This window comes from Felis catus, chromosome C1, assembly GCF_018350175.1.
Source record: "Felis catus isolate Fca126 chromosome C1, F.catus_Fca126_mat1.0, whole genome shotgun sequence".
Classification (NCBI taxonomy): domain Eukaryota; kingdom Metazoa; phylum Chordata; class Mammalia; order Carnivora; family Felidae; genus Felis; species Felis catus.
In genome coordinates this window covers 27,653,118-27,670,165 of record NC_058375.1, presented here as the reverse complement: position 1 = coordinate 27,670,165, position 17,048 = coordinate 27,653,118, and the positions used below count along the sequence as shown (strand labels likewise).

The following is a 17,048-nucleotide window of genomic DNA, read 5'->3' as shown; positions in this document are numbered from 1 at the left end:
ATACTACTTGAGCAGGCATTAACCGGAAACCTTATTCTAGTCCTGGTTCCTATTCTTACATAGTGCTGAAAGTGAGAGCTGATAAACAACAAAGAGTTATTAGTGTCTATTGGTGCTTAACTAGCAGGTGATCCCAATATGGGTGGAACACGTAAAATTTTTCTTAAAATTACTTTAGGGGTGTCTGGGTGGCTCAGTCAGGTAAGTCTCCAAGTCTTGGTTTCAGCTCTGGTCATGATCTCATGGTTTGGGAGTTCGAGCCCCATCAAGCTCTATACTGACCTTGTGGACCCTGCTTGGGATTCTCTCCCTTTTTTCCCCCTCCCCCAAAAGAAATAAAAATAAAAATAAAAACAAATCTGCTATACATGTTCCAATTTATGGTACCTGTGAACAACAGGCACTCTTGAATGTGTAATTTATGAAAACTAGCATTTTCCTTGGAAACACTGTATTTTTAGAGAGCAAGAATGCTGACAACATACAACAGTAGTAACCATTTGTTAACTATGTGCCAGGCACTTAACGTATATTATTTCTAATCCTAATAATCCTGCAAGTCAGGTGTTATTCCCTCCTGTTTGGGAAACCTAGGCTCAGGAATATGAAATAATTTGCTGTACAGCACACAATAAAGGGCTGAACTGGTAGTGAAATATGGAACTGATTGCAAAGGTCCTATTCCTTTTATTTCATACTAGCAGTTTCAACATCTTGTAAGGAAGCCAACACCATGATGGCGATGATGTGAATGTGACTGAAATGGTTCAAAATTTCTGATAAGGAAAGGCTTATTTTTTAAAGTTTATTTGTTTATTTTTGCAAGGAGCCGAGAGAGACAGATTCTGATACAGGCTCCGGACTCTGAGCTGTCAGCACAGAGCCTGACATGGGGCTTGAACCCATAAACTGTAAGATCATGACCTGAGCTGAAGATGGACGTTCAGCCAACTGAGCTACCCAGGCGCCCCAAAAGGTTCCTAATAAAACACTTCAAAATGCATATGTATACTCACCTCTACCTCTGTATCTCTAACACACTTAAAATCAGTAATTCTAAGTCTAGGTTTATAAGGTTAGCAAATTAGAAACTATTTTACTGACTCAGACATTCTTTCTGCATGCGAGGGACCACTATCAGGTAGTGGCATGAGTTATATATAGCTATGTAGCTATATAGCTATGTAGCTTAGCCTTCACTAAGCACAAAACAAAGAAAACAGTTCATACTAAGCACAAAACAAAGAAAACAGTTCATAATCAACTAAATTATGCCTAATCTTAATATACACAAATCAACACGTATAAAAAGGTTTACTTTACTTACAGAGACAGCAGAATGGGTTCATATCACAGCTTCACCGGTTTCTAGTTGTTCTATCTAGGGCATGGTATTTTAACTACCTCTCATCTATTATTAGTAATAGTATTTAGAACAAAGGTAAAAGAGAAGCTGACAAATGAAGGACTAACATGACTAAACATCAGATGCTAGTAATCATTAAATCTAACTTAGGTTTTCCTAATCTTGCTTCTGAAGAAACATTTGGTTTTTCAGGCACAAAAAAAATTTACATAGAAATTTGGGGTCAAAGGCCTTTAACAACTGGAGGCCACAATAAAAAACTAACACTACTGCCATCGAGAGGTTAACAGTGATTATAAGCATTCTGGAGCCAGAGTGCCTGATTTGAGTCCTAGCTCTACCAACAACTAGGCTTGTAAACCTTGTTCTTTAACCTCATATGCCCCAGTTTCCTTCTGTGGAAAATGATAATAATAACAAATACCTCATAGTGTTGTGATGATTAAATGAGTTAAGTTTATAACAAATACCTATAACAAATACCTAGTCTGCTATGATTATTTCTTTTTCTCTATTATTTTTCTTTTTTCTTTTCCTCTATTATTACCACAAACACCACCACTCTACAACTAGCCAACCTTTATTGTGTGCTTAGCATGTATGTGCCAAGCACTGTTTTAGGTATATTACATATTTTTATTTATTTAATCTTTTTAACAACCCAAATAAGGAAGAAATTAATATCACCCAAACCTTGCTGGGATAGAAACAGGCACAGAGATGTTAAGTTACTTGCCCCAAGTTACATGGAGAGTGTAACCAAAGACAAAATATATACCAAACCCAGGATACACTTCTCAGTCTGTTGAACCCTTTCCCCAAGGAGACACTAACACTTGCAATTCTCAAATTTCTCTGCTCCACAGTTTGAAGGATGGGAATGGAGCAATGGAAATGACAGCAAGACTGTTACTTGCCTATGCTTCATGCAGACAAGAATACAGATTTCCCTAGGTATTTACACCTCCTCCTCTTTCTAATTATAAAAATACATAGTCATACTACAAAACATAAAAATGAATTCTGTGAGGGGGTGCCTGGCTGGCTTAGTTGGTAGAGCATGAAATTCTTAATCTAGGGGTAGTGAGTTCAAGACCTACATTGGGTATAGAAATTACTTAAAAATAAAATCTTGCGGTGCCTCAGTGGTTCAGTCATTAAATGTCCTATTCTTGATTTCAGCTCAGGTCATGATCTTGTGCTTCTTGAAATCGAGCCCTGCATTAAGCTCTGCAGAGCCTCCTTGGGATTCTCTCTCTCCCTCTCTCCGCTCCTTCACCGCTTGCACGTGTGTGTGTTCTCTCTCTAAATATATAAATAAACATTAAAAAAAAAAAAAAAAAAAAGAGGGGCGCCTGGGTGGCTCAGTCAGTTGGGCGGCCGACTACAGCTCAGGTCATGATCCCACGGTCTTTGAGTTCCAGCTCCGCATCGGGCTCTTTGCTGACAGCTCAGAGCCTGGAGCCTGCTTCTGATTCTGTGTCTCCCTCTCTCTCTGCCCCTTCCCTGCTTGCTGTCTCTTTCTCTCAAAAATAATAAACATCAAAAGAACAAAAAAAAAAAAAAAAAAAAAAAAGAGAGAGAGACATTCTGGGGTGCCTGGGAAGCTCAGTCGGTTAAGTGTCTGACTCTTGGTTTCGGCTCAAGTCACGATCTCCCGGTTTGTGAGCTAGCCCCTGTCTAGCTCCATGCTGACAGTGCGGAGCCTGCTTGGGATTCTCTCTCTCTCTCTCTCTCTCTCTCTCTCTCTGCTCCTCCCCAGTAGTGCACGCTCTCTCTCTCTCTCAAAATAAATAAACATTAAAAAAAAAATAGACATTAAAAAAACAAAATCTCAAAAAAACTTCTGTGAATTTTAAAGGAAGCATTATTTAAAAGTTGGTTTACATGAATTTCCACTAATCACTCTAGAAAGTCCCTAGGTGTTTTTTTTAAAAACATCTATCTATCTATCTATCTATCTATCTATCTATCTATCTATCTATCTATCTACCTACCTACCTACCTACCTACCTACCTACCTACCTATCTAGTTAGAGCACGCACAAGCAGGGGAGAGGCAGAGAGGGAGAGACAGAATTCAAAGCAGGCTCCAGGCTCCGAGCTGTCAGCACAGAGCCCCATCCCGATGTGGGGCTCAAATCCACGAACTGTGAGATCACGACCTGAGCCGAAGTTGATGCTTAACCAACTGAGCCACCCAGGTGCCCCAAGTCCCTAGCTTTTAAAAAAACTAATTCTTACAAGATTATTTTAAAAAATGAATGTACCTTATTCCCTCTGAACATTTAAGACACATAGGAATAGAAAGAACAAGTTTAAAACTATGAGCTTCAGGACACTTGGGTGGCTCAGTCAGTTAAGAGTCTGACTCTTGATTTTGGCTCAAGTCATGACCTCTGGTCACTGAGATTCAGCCCTGCTTAAGATTCTCTCTCTCCCTCTTTTTCTGCCCCTCCCCTGCTCTCTCTCTCTCTCAAAAAAAGGTAATAATAAATAAAATTTAAAAAATGCTTCTCCCAGGGGCGCCTGGGTGGCTCAGTTGATTAAGCATCCGATTTTGGCTCAGGTCATGATCTCACGGTCCATGAGTTCAAGCCCTGTGTCAGGCTCTGTGCTAACAGCTCAGAGCCTGGAGTCTGCTGCAGATTCTGTGTCTCCCCTCTCTCTGCCCCTCCCTAGCTCATGCTGTCTCTTGGTCTCTCTCTCAAATAAATAAATAAATAAATAAATAAATAAATAAATAAATAAATAAAATAAACATTAAAAAAAAAAAAGACTCTCCCATCCTTAAAAAACAAAACAAAACAAAGAATTTCTTCACAATAACAAAAAGCATTAACAGGATTTTGAATACTTGGAGAATAGAACTTGGTTAACAGAAATTCTAGAAAATTAAAAGCAACAACCTATTTGGATGCTTTTATACCCATAATCTGCTAAGTTGAAATCTGTTAGTATATATTGGGACCTCTGCTTGGCAGAGAGCCTCTGTTAAGTGTTCTATGAGCTCTGTTAAGAGCTATCTGAGGTAAGTTTGTCTTATTATAGCATTACAACAGATGTAAAATTACCCTTTCTGTCCTATCAGCACAAAACAATCGAGTGTGATGTCTCTTCTGAACTACAATGTAGGTTATTCCAGGTTGATAGTCTTTTTCCAAACTGATGCAGGCTTCTCGAATTGCTAGTAGTTCATAATATAATACCTAGAGGAGATGAAATGGAAACATTTGATATAGTCAGTTGTTCTCTTATATATGCTTCAAACTAAGATCATAATTTAGTTTCAGGACTTCTTAATCTTATCACCTTACAGTTAAATACACTTCTTTATTCCATTTAAACTATTATCAGAGAATGATGTTAGCAATCAAGGCTTACACATCCACAGTAAGCTTTTTAGAAGGGAAAATCTAAGGAACCATCAAATTTTGACTTTTGAGAATTTTCAACCTAATTAAGGCTTCTAACTTTAGAACTAGATACCATATTATAAACCCAGTATCTGATTTAACCACAGAATGATGAGATCCCAGGCAACCAACCTGCCTAAACTGTCCCTCTGAAACACCATCCCGATAAAAGATGATACGAGTAGGTTTGAACCGAGTTGACTTATAAAATTGAATGAGAAGTTCTCGAACCATGGAAGCCAAGTCCTGGATGATCTCCTGTCGGGGTCTCTGAACTCTTACTGTGGCACAGTATCTGCTTGGGTGGGCATCCATACTACCTACAACCTAGGTTGGAGAAAGGAAAGAAAAATAGAAATTAAGACAATCAAAGCTCCCTGATTATGAGTTTTACAATAAAAAAAACTGAAAATAAGCACATGGATTTCATTTAAATTTGTAGTTTACTATATAACATTATTACTGTTCATTTTCAAAGTAATAAAAAATTGATAATTCCCAGTGAAGAAGAGAATAAAAGATCCAGTATAGGGTCAAAAACTATTTTCTGGGGTACTTGGCTGGCTCAGTTGGTAGAATGTATATAACTCTTGATCTCAAGGTTGTGAGTTTGAACCCCACATTGGGTACAGAGATTACTTAAAAATAAAATCTTCAAAAACAAAACTATTTTCCTATGAGTAGGTTGAGCTTTACATTAAAAAAAAAAAAAATCAGGGCGCTCAGTTGGTTGAGCGTCCAACTTCGGCTAGGGTCATGATCTCAAGATTCATGAGTTTGAGCTCCATATCATGCTGTGTGCTGACAGCTCAAAACTGGAGTCTGTTTCAGATTCTGTGTCCCTCTCTTGTTCTGCCCCTCCCTCACTCATGCTCTGTCTCTGTCTCTCTCTGAAGAATAAATAAAATATTTAAAAAATTAAAAAAATATGTTTTTAGTTTTATTTATTTATTAAAAATTTTTTAATGTTTATTTTTGAAGGAGAGAGAGACAGAGTGTCGGGGATGGGGGTGGGGCAGAAGGGAGGGAGACACAGAATCTGAAGCAGGCTCCAGGCTCTGAGCTGTCAGCACAGAGCCCGATGCGGGGCTCGAACTCACAAACCATGAGATCATGACCCGAGCTGAAGTCGGTCGCTCAACTGACTGAGCCACCCAGGCGCCCGTTTTTAGTTTTAAACTCTACACCCAAAGCTGGGCTCAAACTCACGACACTGAGATCAAGATTAGCATGCTCAGGGGCCCTGGGTGGCTCAGTCAGTTAAGTGTCCAACTTTGGCTCAGGTCATGATCTTGCAGTTCATGAGTTTGAGCCCCACATCCGGCTCCTCACTGACAGTGTGGAGCCTGCTTGGGATTCTCTCCCTCTACCCTCCTCCCTTTCACTCCCCCATTTGCCCATGCACATGCACTCTCTCTCTCAAAATAAATAAATAAATTTAAAAAAGAAAAAAAAGAGGCACATGCTCTACTGACTGAGCCAACCATGCACCCCTGCACTTTACATTTAACAAGATTCTAATTTATAGATGTTGTTGGTATATATAAAGATTAGTAAGGAAAGAGAGACAAAAAGACATTCTTAAAGAGAAGAAGAGAAAGGAGGTAAGTAATAAAGAAGACCCATTCAAACGCTTCATTTTTCTTTATATCTTTTACTCACAGACCTACTGAAGCATAATCTCTGGAACTCAAATATTTAAAAAAAAATGTTTATTTTGAGAGAAAGCATGCATGAGCGGGGGAGGGGCCGGGGGGGGGGGAAGAGGGAGAGAGAGAGAGAGAGAGAAAGAAAGAGAGAGAATTATAAGCAGGCTCTGTGCTGCTAGCGCAGGGCTCAAACCCGTGAATCATGAGATCATGACCTAAGCCAAAATCAAGAGTCAGACGCTTACTGACTGAGCCACCCAGGTGCCCCTGGAACCCAAATATTTTTTAAATGTCTACACATCATTCTAATCAGAGCTGAGTCTGAGAACCAGCTGGTCACTCTGCCTCCAGCTTCTCTTTCTTCCAGTGTAGGATCTATATCAAAGCCATATTTCAAAAATGGAACTCTGTAACCCCATGTTCACTGTACATGTAGTCAAGATGTGGAAACAACGTAAGTGTCCATCAATGGATGAAAGCATTAAAAAATGTAGCATATATAAACAATGGAATATTATATTACTCAGCCATAAATAAATAAGGATGAAATCTTGCCATTTGTGCAAATATGGGTGGACTTTGAAGGCATTGTACAAGTCAAAAAAGTCAGAGAGAGAAAGACAAATACCACATGATCTCACTTCTATGTGGAGTAAAGCAAAACATAACAAAATAAAACAAAAGCAACCAAGCTCATAGATGCAGTGACTGGATTGTTAGTTGCCGGAGGCAGGGGGTGGGTGATGGATGAAATGGGGAAGGGGGTTCAAAGATACAAATTTCTAGTTATAAAATAAATTCTGTCATTGAGAGGTACTGTATAGCATGCAGTATGATGATGACTATCATTAATAACACTGTATTGAATATTTGAAAGTTGTTAAGAGAGTAAATCTGAAAAGTTCTCATTACAAGAAAAAATTCTGTAACTATGTATGGTGACAGATGTTAATTAGACTTACTGTATACATCTTTTTACAATATATACATATATCAAATCATTACGTTGCAATTATGGGTCAATTATACTTCAATTAAAAATAATAAAAAATTGTACTTCAAAAGAGCACCTAACTTCCTGTCAGTAATTTAATGCCTTATTACTTGAAACCAAAATATGGAAAATTCTTATGTTTCTCTTCTGTGTTAGGTTAGACTAGAAAATAATCAAGAGTTTTTAAAGAAATGAACTAGAACTTGTCTACTATGTACACAGGATTTTATCTACTTTATCATCTATAGGTTAAAAAAAAAAAAGAACTCTAGCCATTTCGTTACTCTTAATGGTATCTCATTACTAACAAGTAAATCTATACCCCTTTGTGTATGGCACAAAAAGCCACACAAAAGCTTACTAGCCTCACATCTGCTATACTGCATTCCAATTTCCTACATTGCTCAACGTTCTCAACACACCAGGTTTTTGTGATCTAAATTTTAATTTATATTGCTATTAAAGTAGTATCTATTATACTATGTGGCATTTATTACTTACATTTGTTTTTCACACTGGTCTTTAAGTTCTTGGGAATAGAAGCCATATAGCAAAAAGAATTAATTAATAAATTCTATTTACAAGACCTCTGATAATAATAAAAGAAAATGGATATTTGGCAGAAATGGATTTAGTAGAAAAGGACAATGACTACCCAGAAGTCCAAAATTTAAGCTAGGCTTAAATTTTCTCGGAAAATGACCTCAAGATAGCAAATTCAAAGTAAGTCTTTTGAATTTTTTTTGAAAAAATAATTTCATCTTCTATAAGAGCATTTTTATGAATATCGGAAGTGGCTCAATACTACCTCTAGGGCATGTAAAATGACAATTCATGCGTAACTATAAGAATAAAAAGCAATAAAATTTACTAACAGATAAAAGCAAATTTCCTTCACTAATAAAAATAACTTTGGAATCTTAAGAATTTTAACATTACTATCATTTACATGGACAAATAAAATGTACCAGGTTGTTGTAACTTAAGATTTATGTAAAGTTTATTATAAAGGTAACAGAAAACTTATGTAAAACATTTCACAGTTTAATTTGTGAAATTTATCAAGAATGGATAAAATATGTTGACATTTTGAAAATGTTGGTATTTGTTAAAAATCAAGGAATTTCAAGGTGGGTAAAATATTATCTGGCTTTCTGAAGTTTATAAGAACTACACTTAAAAGAACTGACAAAACTTTACAAACATAGAGGTGGGCAGAGACATAAAAGGCAAATGTTGGGTGTCTGGGTGGCTCAGTCAGTTAAGCGACCGACTTCAGCTCAGGTCACGATCTTGCGGTCCGTGAGTTCGAGCCCCATGTTGGGTTCTGTGCTGACCACTCAGACCCTGGAGCCTGCTTCAGATTCTGTGTCTCCCTCTCTTTATGTCCCTCCCCTTCTGGTGCGCTCTCAAAAATAAATAAACATTAAAAAAAAAAGGGAAAATGTTAAAAGTAGGAACGGTAGTATTAAAACAAAGAATTCAGGTGCAAAGTATTAGACTGGACAAAGGTAGAAGAATTTTACATTGAAAAAATGCAAAGACACTACTGAAATACATAAACTCTTTAAATAAAAACTAAATGAAAATATATAATCAATAGAGAGGTCAAACAGGTAAATTAAAGTAGGAAATAAAAGACTTGAATAATACAACTAATAAGCTTGATTTAATAAATATATGTAACTTGTAGCCCCCAAACCAGAGAATAACCTTTTTTCAAAAATTTTAAAATGTTTATTCATTTTTTGAGAGAGAGGCAGAGAGTAAGCAGGGGAAGGGCAGAGAGAGGGAGACACAGAATTTGAAGCAGGCTCCAGGCTCTGAGCTGTTGGCAGAGCCCAATGTGAGGCTCAAACTCACAAACTGCAAGATCATGATCTGAGCCGAAGTCGGAAGATTAACTGTGCTACCCAGGTGCCCCAAGGGAATGATCATCCTTTTAAAAAAATCCAAAGACTATTTGAAAATTGGTTCTAGATATATATATTTATAAAAATTGGTTTCAAAGAAAAAATGTCATTAAAATTCAAAAAGCTGAAACCAAAATGTTGATCCCCTAAACTTTAGACAAGATAAACCTAATGACACTCACAGCAGCAATAGAAGGCTTCTTCCCATCACCAGCTGGTGGATGAGTGACATCTGCTCCCAAAAAGATCACGGGTTGCTGGAACACAGAAGGTCTTAAACACATTTTTTAAAAGAGTTAGATAATTCATTTTTTCATAATGCATTTATCTGTTCATACTACTGCCACACAAATACAAGTTGCTGACACAGCACAGAGGAGGTCTTAGACAGCTTCAAAGGCCTGAATTACTGTTTTATTCTCTTCATTCATGAATCCCTAACTCAATGAAGTAGAAGCTATCACAATAGGTCTATCCAATGTCCTATTCAGAGCAATTTTCTGCCTTAAGCATTGGTGCTGGTGGTTGCAAAGGGCAGGCATTCTTCATAAAAGGCATAAAATGATAAACTGCCTCATATTAATCCCAGTTTGTATCAATCTTTCTGTAATCTATTTACATTTAAACTATGTAATCTCTCAAGGAGAAAAAGAATCATTAACCTTTTCACTGAAAAGGATTACAGGAATCTACTACTCCCCTTCCTGTGGCCAAAAGTATAAATACTTAACAGTCATAAAGTAGTTGGTCAGTCATTTTATTTAAAAAACGATATCCTTTATGGGGTGCCTGGGTGGCTCAGTCAGTTAAGCATCTAATTCCTTATCTCGGCTCAGGTCATGATCTCATGGTTCATGAGACAGAGCCCCTCATAACGCTCTGTGCTGACAGTGCAGAGCCTGCTTGGAATTCTCCCTCTCTCTCCTGCTTGTGTTCTCTCTCAAAAAAGATAAACATTAAAGAAAACCAACAATTATATCCTTTAAGATTCAAATGATTATCTCTTAGTTGGTGGACTTGATAGAATTCTATACCCATCTCATTTATGATTCTCATCTATTTAACAGACAGCATGGAAAAACAGAAAACAAAAAGGGCTTTTGTGCCAAACACACATGGGTCTATCCTTATTCTAATGCTTATCTGTGGTGCATTCTAGTCAAGATATTTTTTTAAAGCCTCAGTTGCTTCAACTATTAAAAGGAAACCTGTTGTTCAATTCTCAGTCTCTTGACCAGCACCTGTTTCTAGGTCATTATGTCATTCTTCCTAAGAGCTCTTAGACATGATAACAATTTGACAGTAACATCTGTTGTCCCACTGAAGGTAGCAGAGGTTGACAAGGCTCACTTAAATGATTCACTTAACTGACATGCCCCACCCAAGACCCTCCATTCTTCCCTTCCCCAGATTAAAGAGGACTATCAAATAACGAGAAAATTCTTCAAGTTGAGCTCTCCAGTGAGAAATACGTAAAGTTCTCAAATACTTTCTAGCTGGGAAAGAGGTTATTTGTATATACTAAATAAAAATGGAGTTGAAAGGGGATTTTTCACAAAGGAATCTCTTAATCTTGCCTTAAATTTTTTTGCTAAAATGTCTACTTATCTCCCATGGCAGGAATCATCAAAAATGTCTCTTACACTGATTTTAGATATAGTGATATATAGAAAAATTAAGATGAAAAGTAATTAACATTTAATTAAGTGATTAGCTTATCTTACCTTTGATGAGGTACAAGAATATTATTGATCCCTCCGAGTTTAACATTTATCTTTAGGCACAAGTTTGAGAGAGTTTGAGGGGATGTTTTTATTACATTCTTGACTTGGACACACTGCGTAGCCATACCCAAAAGTGTATCTCCTACACGTTTCACTTCCGCTATGGAACAAATACAAATACCTCCAGTTAGAAAAAAGGTCAAGCTTCACTGAAAACTAAGCTACTATATTTCCCCCCTCGAAATACATCACTAGATTACAGGACTCTAAAAATTATAACAATACTAAAACAATGCTGTTATAATTTAAAGTATACTGCCTTGAAGATTAGCTTAAATATTTAGTGATAATTTTCCCATTTGTTTTCTTCTTTATGTAAGAAAGTATATTTTTGTAATCATAAAAATAATATAACCATAATAACTGAAAATCCAGAAAGAAAAATATCACACATAATCCCTTGCTAGCATTTTATTGTACTTTCTTCCAGTGATTTTCTCATTTATATTATTTTAATGCAGTTATACTCATAGTATAGTTATAGCATTCAATCTTATTTTGCAACTTTTAACTTAAAATTAGTCTTTACAGTGTATGGGGCACCTTGGTGGCTTAGTTGGTTAATTAAGTGTATGACTCTTGGTCTTGGCTCAGGTTATGATCTCACGGTTCGTGAGTTCAAGCCTTGAGTCAGGCTCTGTGCTGCCAGAGCCCACTTAGGATTCTCTCTGTCTCTCTTTTTGTACCTGCCCTCCTCCCCCAACTCTCCCATGTATGCTCCTTCTCTCAAAATAAATAAACATTTAAAAAATAAAATAAAAAGTCTTTACAATGTAAAGAATAAAAGGTCCCTGTAACTTTCCTTCTCTTTGCCATTATGACAACCATAAAGAGTTCAGTATACATACCTTCTTTTTTATAAAACACATAGAAAACGTTTCTTTTCAATGTTTATTTTGAGAGAGAGAGAGAAAGAGAGCAGGGCAGAGACAGAGAAGGAGAGAGAATCCAAAAAGGGCCCTGAGCTGTCAGCACAGATCCCGACGCAAGGCTTGAAATCACCAACCGTGAGATCATGACCAGAGCCGAAATCAAGGGCCAGATGCTTAACCAACTGAGCCACTCAGGTGCCCCACACATGGAATGAATGAACGAATGAATGAATGAATGAATGAATAAATAAATAAAATTTAAAAGCAAACCTGCATTCTACTTTGCAAACTGGCATTTTCATTTAATAATGTAGTATATTCTGAATCTTAATATATAAATTGCTATTATTTGTAATAATAACAGTCTGTTTTTAAATGTCATAAAGAATCTAATCAGTCATACACAGATATGTTTATAGCTTGTTCCAGGTTCTCATTATTTCAAACAAAGCTACACAAATAATATCCCTGTACATTTATTTTTGTTTGGTTATGTAACTACAGCTTTAGGATACATTTCTACAAATAGAATTGAGGGGTCAGAGGTATATATATTTAACATTTTTGTAGATACTGATAAATTGCTCTCCAAAAAGGTTTATTCATTCACTTAACAAATATTTAATGTGCACCTAATACATGCTAGTACTGTGTGAGGCTCTAAATACACAATGTCTTTGAAGATGTACAAACGGCTAATAGTCACATTAAAAGATGCTCCACATCACTAATTATTAGGGAAATGCAAATTAAAACCACAACACGATACCACTTCATACCCATTAGGAGGTTATTACCAAAAAGGAAAAAAAAAAAAAAAAAAAGAAAAGAAAATGACAAGTATTGCTGGGATATGGAAAAACTGGAACCCTTGTGCGCTACTGGTAGGAATGCAAAATGGTGCAGCTGCTATAAAAGAAGCAAATACAGTAGACTTGAACAGCATCATTAAATAACTGCAGTTAAAAGACATTTATAAAATACTTCACTTAATAACAGCAAGAATATACATTCTTCTCAAACTTATACAACATTCAGTAAGACAGACCTCATTCTGGTCCAAAAACATAACTTAGCAAATTTAAAAGAACAGAAGTCATACTAAATATGGTCTCAGACCACAGCGGAATTAAACTAGAAATCAGTAACAGAAAGATAGCTGGGAAATCCCAAAATATGTGTATATTACATTAAAAGTATACAGACTAGGAAGGAAGAAATAAAACTGTTTGTTCACAGGATACATGACTGTCTTGGTAGAAAATCCCAAAGAATGAAAGAAACACCTCCTAGAACTAATAAGTGACTATAGTAGGGTTGCATGATACAAAGTAAATATACAAAAGTCACCTGCTTTCCTAAATGCCAAAAATGAACAACTGAAATTGAAAATGAAAAACACAATTACCATTCACATTAGTATCAAAAGAAAAAAAAAAGATACACTTGGGTATAAATCTAACAAAATGTGTACAGGATCTATACAAAATTATAAAATTCTGATAAAAAGTCAAAGAAGCTCTAAACAGAGAGACAGTACGTCTTCAAGGATGGGAAAACTTAACATTCTTAAGATGTCGATTCTTTCCAGCCTGATTAATAGACTCAATGTAATCCTAATAAAAATCTCAGCAAATTATTTTGTGGATATTGCAAACAGATTCTAAAGGTTATACAGAGAGGCAAAAGATTTAGAATAGCTAACACAATAGTGAAGAAGAACAAAGTCAGAGAACTGACACTACCTGACATTAAGACTTACATTAGTATCAAGACTGTGATGTTAGCAAATACATAGACATATAGACCAATGGAACAAAATAAAAAGCCCAGAAATAGACACACAAATATAGTTAATCAATCTTTGACAAAGTAGCAAAGGCAACTTAATGGAGAAAGATAGTCCTTACAACAAATAGAACTGGAAGAACTGGAAAGCGACATGCAAAAAAACTGAATCTAGTAACAGACAGTACATCTTTCACGGGAAGTAACTCAAAATGAGTTATAAATCTATATATATATAAAAAAAAAACTATAAAACTACTAGAAAGTAACATAGAAGAAATCTCATGTAACCCTGGGCTTGGTAACAGGTTCTAATTTTTTTTTCTTTTTTTTTTTTACTTTTTATTTTTGAGAGAGACAGAGACAGAATGCAAGTGGGTTGGGGCAGAGAGAGAGACACACACACACAGAATCTGAAGCAGGCTCCAGGGTCTGAGCTGTCAGCACAAAGCCCAACACGGAGCTTGTATTCATGAGCTATGAGATCAAAGCTGAGCTGAAGTCAGACGCTCATCTGAGCCACCCAGGTGGCCTTGCAACAAGCTCTAATTATAACCCCGAAAACATGATCTGTGAAAGAAAAATTAATGAGTTGGACTTTATTAACATTAGAAACTCTTTTTTTTAAATGTTTATTTTTGAGACAGAGCGTGAGTGCGAGCATGAGCAGGGAAAGGGCAGAAAGGGGGAGACAGAGGATCTGAAATGGGCTCCATGTTGACAGCCCGATGTGGGGCTTGAACTCATGAACTGTGAGATCATGACTGGAGCCGAAGTTAGACCCTTAATCAACAGAGCCACCCAGGCACCCCTAGAAACTGTTAAGAGGATGAAAAGACAGGCCAGACTGGAAGAAAATAAATGCAAAATACATATATGATAAAGAACTTGAAACCAAAATATACAAGAACTCTTAGAACTGAAAAATAAGAAAACAACTTAAAAGTGGGTGAAAGGCTGGAATAGACATGTCACTAAAGAAGATATACAGATGCTCAACGTCACTCTTCATCAGGGAAATCAAAACCACAAATCAAAACCACACTGAGATACCACCTCATGCCAAGTCAGAGTGGCTAAAATGAACAAATCAGGGGACTATAGATGCTGGCAAGGATGTGGAGAAATGGGAACCCTCTTGTACTGTTCGTGGGAATGCAAACTGATGCAGCCACTTTGGAAAACAGTGTGGAGGTTCCTCAAAAAATTAAAAATAGATCTACCCTATGATCCAGCAATAGCACTGCTAGGAATTTACCCAAGGGATACAGGAGTGCTGATGCATAGGGGCACTTGTACCCCAATGTTTATAGCAGCACTTTCAACAATAGCCAAATTACGGAAAGAGCCTAAATGTCCATCAACTGATGAATGGAAAAAGAAATTGTGGTTTATATACACAATGGAATACTATGTGGCAATGTGAAAGAATGAAATGTGGCTTTTTGTAGGAAGGTGGATGGAACTGGAGAGTGTTATGCTAAGTGAAATGAGTCATACAGAGACAGATACCATATGTTTTCACTCTTACGTGGATCCTGAGAAACTTAACATAGAAGACCATGGGGGAGGGGAAGGAAAAAAAAAGTTAGAGAGGGAGGGATCCAAACCATAAGAGACTCTTAAAAACTGAGAATAAACTGAGGGTTGATGGGGGGTGGGAGGGAGGGGGAAGTGGGTGATGGGCATTGAGGAGGGCACCTGTTGGGATGAGCACTGGGTGTTGTATGGAAACAAATTTGACAATAAATTCATATTAAAAAAAAGAAGAAGATATGTAGATGGCAAGTAAGCACATGAAAAGATTCTCAACATTATGTGTCACTAAGGAATTGAAAATTAAAACAACAGTAAGATACACTACAAATTTATTAGAATGGCTAAAATATTTAAAAATTGACAATACTAAATACTGAAGAGGATGTAGTACACAATAGGAACTTTTATTCGTTGCTGTGGGAATACAAAATGGTACAGCCATTTTTAAAAAGTTTATTCAGGGGTGTCTGGGTGGCTCAGTCGGTTAAGCGTCCGACTTCAGCTCAGGTCATGATCTCACTGTCCGTGAGTTTGAGCCCCGCGTCGGGCTCTGGGCTGACAGCTCGGAGCCTGGAGCCTGCTTCCGATTCTGTGTCTCCTTCTCTCTCTGACCCTCCCCCATTCATGCTCTGTCTCTCTCTGTCTCAAAAATAAACAAACATTAAAAAAAATTAAAAAAAAAAAGAAAAAAAAAGTTTATTCATTTACTCGTTTAAGCAGTCTCTACAGTCAATATTGGTCTCAAACTCATGACCCAAAGATCAAAAGTCTCATGCTCTTCTGACTGAGCCAGCCAGTGCCCGAGTATAGACATTTTGGCAGTCTCACCAAAAGATAAAGCAATTGTGTTCCTATTTACCCAAGTCAGTTGGAAACTTATTTATGTCTATCCAAAAACCTGCACGTGAATGTTTACAGCAGCAATCATAATTGCCAAAAAACTGGAAGCAATGAAAACATCCTTCTTGATTATGAGGTAAAAACAGGTTAAATGGATAACAAACTAATAAATCTATACAATGGAATATTTTTCAGCAGTAAAAAGAAATGACTTATCAAGCTACAAAAAGACATGAAGGAACCTTAAATGCGTACTGCTAAGTGAAAGAAGCCAATTAGAAAGGGTACATACTGTATGAGTCCAACTATACAACATCTTAGAAAAGGCAAAACTATAGAAACAAAAGGGCCAGTGGGTGTCAAGGTTTTGAGGAGAGACAGGGAGGGATGAACAGGTGGAGTACAGGGGATTTTTAGAGCCATGAAACTATTTTTTACGATACTATATATATATGATGTTTTACATTTATCAAAACCCACAGGCCTGTCCAACACAAAAAGTGAACTTTAATGTAAGCTTTTACATTAATTAAGATTTATAAATTTTATTTATTTATTTATAAATCAATTAATAATGATTTATCAGTATTGGTTCATTAAATGTACCACACCAATACAAGATGTTAATAACAGGGAAAACTTTGCAGAGGAAGGGGTAAATATATAGGAACTCTCTACACTATCTGCTTAATTTTTCTGTATATCTAAAATAAAAAAAAATCTATTAATTAAAAAATTGCACTAGAAGAAATGTAGAGAATGGACTGAAAAGGAACTACAGGGAATGCAGGCAAGAATGTCAGCTAGGAGGCTATGGTAATACCAACTTTCTCTCCCATGAACAGTGTATGAGAGTCAATATTTATTTTTATTTTTGCCAGAAATGG

The 17,048-nt window shown here is 36.6% G+C and overlaps 1 protein-coding gene across 10 annotated transcripts in view; it reads right to left on the bottom strand.

Annotated features, from left to right (window-relative positions):
• AGO3 (argonaute RISC catalytic component 3) overlaps positions 1 to 17,048 on the bottom strand; it is a 120,919-nt gene that overhangs the window by 17,116 nt on the left and 86,755 nt on the right. For 9 of the 10 annotated variants that reach the window (XM_003989853.6, XM_019836652.3, XM_045035540.1 and 6 more), the window contains 4 exons: positions 11,063 to 11,222; positions 9,521 to 9,611; positions 4,915 to 5,109; positions 4,441 to 4,575 (listed from right to left, as the gene is read on the bottom strand). In XM_003989853.6, coding sequence (XP_003989902.1) covers positions 4,441 to 4,575; positions 4,915 to 5,109; positions 9,521 to 9,611; positions 11,063 to 11,222 — 581 coding nt within the window. The remainder of the gene's footprint in view (positions 1 to 4,440; positions 4,576 to 4,914; positions 5,110 to 9,520; positions 9,612 to 11,062; positions 11,223 to 17,048) is intronic. The other variant, XM_023258473.2, reaches the window with a different exon arrangement.